The 6,674-nt window shown below is 37.4% G+C and overlaps 1 protein-coding gene across 3 annotated transcripts in view; it reads left to right on the top strand.

The window, feature by feature from the left end:
- Uggt (UDP-glucose-glycoprotein glucosyltransferase) overlaps positions 1 to 6,491 on the top strand; it is a 16,540-nt gene extending 10,049 nt beyond the window's left edge. For 2 of the 3 annotated variants that reach the window (XM_086983597.1, XM_086983598.1), the window contains exons 24-32: positions 67 to 262; positions 372 to 521; positions 816 to 916; positions 1,661 to 1,738; positions 3,205 to 3,501; positions 3,741 to 3,828; positions 4,220 to 4,377; positions 4,499 to 4,730; positions 4,953 to 6,491. In XM_086983597.1, coding sequence (XP_086839723.1) covers positions 67 to 262; positions 372 to 521; positions 816 to 916; positions 1,661 to 1,738; positions 3,205 to 3,501; positions 3,741 to 3,828; positions 4,220 to 4,377; positions 4,499 to 4,730; positions 4,953 to 5,213 — 1,561 coding nt within the window. In that variant the 3' untranslated portion in view covers positions 5,214 to 6,491. The remainder of the gene's footprint in view (positions 1 to 66; positions 263 to 371; positions 522 to 815; positions 917 to 1,660; positions 1,739 to 3,204; positions 3,502 to 3,740; positions 3,829 to 4,219; positions 4,378 to 4,498; positions 4,731 to 4,952) is intronic. The other variant, XM_022798343.2, reaches the window with a different exon arrangement.
- Positions 6,492 to 6,674: the final 183 nt, after the last annotated feature.

Below are 6,674 nucleotides of genomic sequence, written 5' to 3'. Positions count from 1 at the left end.
TATATATATAGTTGATCACGCCATTTCATAGTGAATATAATTGTTCTTTCCCTTGATGTTATCCAGTTCAATTTACGATTTGGATAATATTCGAATGGCCGATGTTGAAAGTCGTGTGGTAGCCGAATTCGAATTGGAGCATCTCCTGGTTGAAGGTCACTGCTTTGAACAAAGCTCAGGATCGCCTCCACGCGGCCTCGAATTCACTCTTGGGTCTCCCGCGAACCCTGTTATGTATGATACGATCGTCATGGCTAACCTGGTACGTGTGAATTTAATTTTACGCCGCATCCATATTTGTTCAAAATGTCGAGCGACAGTTTGAGGTGACTATTGAGATGTTCGTTCATGTTTTTGGTAACGTATAATAGGGCTACTTCCAACTTAAAGCCAATCCGGGAACGTGGTTTCTTCGCATTCGTGATGGCAGAAGCAGCGAGCTGTACGATGTCGCTTCAACAGAAAACACCGAAAAGAGTGGCGACGATATTGCCGTTCTTGTTACAAACTTTCGTTCAAAGGTAGGCTGGAAAGAACGTAGCGTCAAAGAGTATGCTTGTCAAGAAACTGCCAGATAAAAAATAATTTTCTTAACAAACAAATAATATTCTGAAACTTTGTTCTCATACCATTGCTGTATATAAAAAGCAACTAAGGTTTTTTAATATGAAAACATGAATGGGTGTTATGGAAATGGTAAATGCTAATTAAAGTACCTTAGATCTTTGGTTAGTTTAACTTACCGCTAGCATATGTTTGCTTCAATTTGTCTCAAGTAATTGACTAAGGAAGAATATTTTTTGCCCATGGTACAGGTCCTGAAGGTTCGTGTTGCAAAACGCCCTGGCAAAGAGCATGAAGAACTTCTTGTGGATGATGATTCGCAAGATGACGGAATCTGGAATTCAATTACAAGGTATGCAATGCATGAGACATGTGAGTACAACTAAGAGCATGGAAAGGAATTCATGTTCATGAATGTTTTTTTACTAATTATTGATTGGTCTGTTTTAAGTATTCGTTCTAAATATGAAGCGGTGACGTAATCCTTCTTCTGTTGGCAAATGGTTGAGTAGCCCTACCGTCTAGTGGCTTCCTTCGACTCTATTTTTTCTTTAACATCGAAACAGCAAATTCAGATTTTAGACATCTAGCATTAAATTGCTCACCAATCGTATGCTAAAATTATTAGCTTGAGCTTTAATGTCTCAGCGGGATTACTATCGGGGGTCAAGCTGTTCACGTCGTGGTGATAAGTGATAATATCATCTCATTTGAACTGCAAGCATTAATGCTCCAAATCTTCGCTGCACGTTTTTCGTGTTAAGAAATGTAGTAACTTAGAATGTTCCAAGGAAAACCGTGACAGAGGACGACAGACTCCAATGACATGACACACAGTATCGGGGAACTAACATCTGGAAGCCAACGCCAGTCTTTCGCGTGTCACCCAACTTATATAGATTCAACGTAACTTCTCTTTATCCTATATAACGTGCAGACATTTGTGACTTTACCGAAAGTTATTGTGATTTTAATAGATAATTGCATATAATTATATGCAGAAAGCTCTGTTTCGTTATCACCTTGTGGAGTATTTTCCTTCGAACATTTTTTTGGCCATGCCGCTGATGGTGGTTTTTTGGTGGTGGTCATTTAGCATCCCGGTGATCGGTGGAATCGTTGAGGAATGGCGACATAACTGGAACGTGATCAAAGATTGGTGGACAGCTCAGAGGTAGAGTGACTCAAGTATAGCAATATGTACGTTTGTGCAAGGTGATCGGCGCGTGTCGTTGTGCTAGGGTGTTTTGCATTGGTCCTGTACGTAAGCTCAAGAAGACATTATGGAAATTAGTTAGGGCAACAGGACAGATCGGACACGATCAAGAAAACATGCATAGCGGAATGTGTTGGCAACATAGGGTTTTAGTTTACTGAGAACGAATGCGGTCTAGAACACTGAGTTGGCGACCATACATCGCTGCAAGTGATGCTTGCTAGATTCCGGGACTATTTATACGACGCAGAGTAGAATGGTGTTAATCGATTTTCAGTAGGGACTATTTCATTGAGTTTTAAAGAGAACTGTGAACGTTAGTGAATTATTTATATTACTACATCACTTATCATAAATAATACGTTATCTCTATGTTGAATGCACTTCAAGTTTGCATTTCACGACACTTTCTGGTTAATATTCGGTTGATGTATCTTACCATTATAGCTAGTTTAATCTGTCAATCTAATCAAGCGGTTGTATTGATCAATCAGCTTTTTATACAATAGATGACGCTGCATGTACGGCTCGCGTTGCGTAATATTTATATAGAAACTTATGCAACGAAATATTTTGCAATTAAAATTGATTGACACTAACTACTATGCACACTAATATGCAGTTGTTGCACAATGCTAGGCTCACACACTTATCTTGTCTTAATAGGGTTGCTTTTATTATATTAAGATTTGCCTTGCTTCGTGGCTGAAAATTATATACGCAATTATATAACGGTAGAGTGAACTGAGCTTGTCTATCATTGCGTAAATAAGTATCAGACATTTTTTTTTAGTTCCCGTTTTTGCAATACAGTTTTCTATAAGAATAACATTAGAATTGGACTGAATTTATCAGGTGAAGGGACACATGTCTGAGCTTCGCTATTAGCATAGTATAACGAATCTAAAATTTGTCATTTATCGCTTAGTCCGTATTGCGTGAACCTGCGGCGATATGAAGTTTTCTAATTGTTAAGCTATTTTTTAGTTATCACGCATTTCATTAAACACAAGCCATCAAATAATTCGATGCTTGAATGATACATATAAAGCCAAACGCAACAAGGCATTAAAGTTCATGTAAAATAATTCATGTCAGATTAATTTGGTTTGACTATTTGTGAAGACAGCAGAAAGGATTTTAGGTATTCTGACTTGGGTGCTTTGCATCATATGATTACGTGCAAAAACCTTTTCGCGACAGCTCTAGAGAGTTGTTGATAGAATTTTGAGTGTAAGTACTTCTTGAAACTTCTTTTCTGGGGAGTAGCATACCTTGTAAATTACAGACTTTTGCTTGCAAATGAAACCAATACTTTTTAACAAACGACTACAGGGAGGCTATAACCGATTGAAACTTGTGAATAATTTATAGCGTAAAGCTAGTTTGTTCTTAACGTGTTAATATCTTTTGCGCTGTTGCAGTTCGTTGGGAGGCGGCAAAACTGGCGAAGGTGCCGATAAGGAGAAAGATGCAGAGGATGATGTTATCAACATATTTTCCGTAGCTACAGGTCACCTCTACGAGCGTCTATTGAGAATTATGATGCTGTCAGTATTGAAGAATACGAATAGTAAAGTCAAGTTTTGGTTCCTCAAAAACTACCTTTCGCCTTCAATGAAAGATGTTCTACCGTATTACGCCCGTCGTTACGGATTCGAGTACCAGCTTGTTGAATACAAATGGCCCCGGTGGCTTAACCAACAAACTGAGAAGCAGAGGTTTGGATCTTTATATTCACAAAATGAATATCCTTTCTGTTTGCCACGAATTTTATAGTTCATATTTTTACGATTCATTTGAATTTGTGTACTTTTTCAGTTTTAAGTTTTTTTAGTAGGTTGAATCCCTCGGCTAGTTGAAGAATATTCAGACATTGCAGAAATATTTAGCTTTAAAGACCATGTATTCACTTAACTTACACAGTATCCAATTAATTGCTTTCTTAATATCGATTTAGGATCATTTGGGGCTACAAGATTTTGTTCCTGGATGTATTGTTCCCACTTAGTGTGAAGAAAATTATCTTTGTGGATGCCGATCAAATTGTGAGTAACCGTTGTTGTTGTAACTTATCGAATAGAGTTATTCATAATTATCTCAAGTTTGTGACGCCCGTTTAATCCAATGTTAAGAATGTATTACATAATTTGAATGTTTTTTATGAAAAGAATATTTTCATTAATTACCTAATGTTATGCTAGATCGCTGGTAGCTGTCTAGACACAAGTTACGTTTCATGCAGTTTCGCTTAACTGAGATCATTAGCTATCGGAAATGCATACTTTACCACAGTTCCAAATTTTTGCTGTAGTATCATGCAGGGTTTAATAAACTTCATCTACACGTGCGATTTTTTTATATTAAACCGTTACTGGTTGTTGGTTATGCTTTATTGCAAGCACATTTACCACAAACTCACGTTTATTGCTTCGATAGGTCCGTACTGATATGAAGGAACTCCGCGATCTTGATCTCGGTGGAGCACCGTACGGGTACACACCGTTCTGTGACAGCCGAGAAGATATGGAAGGCTTCCGTTTCTGGAAGCGAGGGTACTGGTCACAACATCTTGGAAATCGGAAATACCATATCAGGTATAAACTGCTAGCGACTGACAGATTTATTTTTCACCTTTAAAACACGGAAGATTGCAAAAAGCCCGAATTTCTGAAAGAATTTTGCTATTGTAGTCAAACCTCCGTTGTTTTTGCACAGCGCGCTTTATGTCGTGGATCTGAAGAAGTTCCGTAGGATCGCTGCTGGTGACCGTCTGCGAGGTCAGTATCAGGGTCTCTCGCAGGATCCTAACTCGCTATCGAATCTTGATCAAGATCTACCAAACAACATGATACACCAGGTGGCAATAAAATCACTACCACAGGAGTGGCTTTGGTGTGAGACGTGGTGCTCCGATGAATCCAAACCACACGCTAAGACTATCGATTTGGTGAGTGTAGTAAATCGTCCATGTTTTGCTGAGCAGCATCGATTCGCTTTGTGGGCATATAGCTTGTCTTGCCTGGTACATGCATGACAACAACAGAGCTGGCTTCCTTTAATATGTTTTCTTCTTACTTATGATAAATTTTTTTAAGAGATGGAAGTGCTTCGACAAAAAGTTGCAAATGGATAAATGAAAGTAATCAGGCTTGATAAATTATCCCCTTAGTGCAACAACCCTAAAACGAAAGAGCCAAAGCTTGCGGCTGCAGCTCGGATCGTACCAGAATGGACCTCGTACGACGAGGAACTTAAGAAAATGATTGAAGAATATGAAAAGGAGAAAGGAAGTGGCTATAAAGAAAGTACTACACAGGACAGCGGTGAGGCGACGCTTGTGTACGATGGCCGACAACAACAACAGCAACAACCGGCCAATTTGAATGGAAAGCCAGATTTGATTGATTCACAACAGCACACAGAGCTCTGATCTAGGGGCCATAACACAGGAAGAGGAAGCATAAATTTTAATGTAAAAAAAGGAGAATGTCAACCAAGGTAATTAGAGGTTTTTGCTTTTAAGTGACGTACCGCTATTCTCCAATTTTGTAGGGAATTGCAGAAGATCATAACATCGTTACTGTTTACTATGCATCTAATTACCTTTTCAAATTATTGATTTTTGTTTTACTGTTGTTTTTGCTATGGCGATTCTAAAAAGGAATCTCTAGTAGCAACAAAATAAGCAGCGTTTGATCTTGACGAAATGATGTGGATGATGTTACAGAAGGATATAGAAGCATCATGTTTTAAACAGAATGAAGCGTATACCGTTAGTTAGCTTGATTCCATACGAACATGATGAAGCTGTATGTGAAACGCGGATAATACAGTATGTTCGCTAGCAAAGACGGATGGCATTGAGGTGACAATAAATCAATGTAGACAAATTATGTCGGTAAAACGGTTTTCACATTAGCTTGGTAAGTTCGTTCGTGTAATGGTGGTATTTTGTAGACTGAAAAATGAAATGCATAGTTTGAGTAATTGCTGAAAGTGCTTTGACAGGTTGAAACGTTTTCAAAAATAGGCATTAAGCTAGTTCGATTTAGTGTTAAGAAAACAAAATATTTTTTCCAGCAAACGATGCTGTCGTGTTCCAGAGTGAAATGGCTAAATTTTTTTTCATACAACCTTTAAATTTCATCTGTTCTAATTTTCAAATATGTGATTTTCGTATACATACGCTCAGATTGCTTAAAAAATCTTTTTTATTGCTGCACGCGATGGTGCTCAACAGTAAGAAACGTAGTTTGGAATAATACGCCATTACGATATGGAGAACTGGGACAGGCAGTAAAATTTTTAGAAAAAAAATAGTTTTGCTGATTATATTCAACCATATTCATGGATTTCATACTATCTACGTGGATATGATAAGAGTCTGAGCGGCGTATGTATACAATGCTTTTTACTGTAAATATAGAAATAAATAGACTATTAGTTTTCAGATAAACAAAACATAGTTACTTCAAAATACGCGCTAAAGAACACGCTAAGAACTGAAAAGAATTCATATAATAACTATTACAATATTATTGTTTATATTGTTTAGGTAGGAAAGATAATAAGGTACGTTATATATGTACTTTATTATACAAGAATGAAAAAGATATGACATGCTGAATGTTGGCGGACTATAACAGCAGGCGTGATAATCGTGGAAGTATAAAAGCGGAGTAATAAATAAAAGGAGGCCAAAACGAAAGAGGTGTTGTATCTTGTATTTATTTCTAAATTGCTTAGTATCATTACCAGCATAATAATTTTCGTCCGCCTCTACGTTTATCATAAATTATGATTGTATTAGTTTTTTCGGTAGAATCTTGATGGTTTGATTTGGTGAACAGTCGCTATGTGCAATGATGATGGGTAGTTAGTACTTTTTAAG

The sequence above is a fragment of the Varroa destructor genome, unplaced genomic scaffold (assembly GCF_002443255.2).
Source record: "Varroa destructor unplaced genomic scaffold, Vdes_3.0 BEIS01000003.1, whole genome shotgun sequence".
In the NCBI taxonomy this organism is placed as follows: domain Eukaryota; kingdom Metazoa; phylum Arthropoda; class Arachnida; order Mesostigmata; family Varroidae; genus Varroa; species Varroa destructor.
The sequence above is the reverse complement of the archived record's forward strand: the minus strand, read 5'-3'. Positions and strand labels throughout refer to the sequence as shown.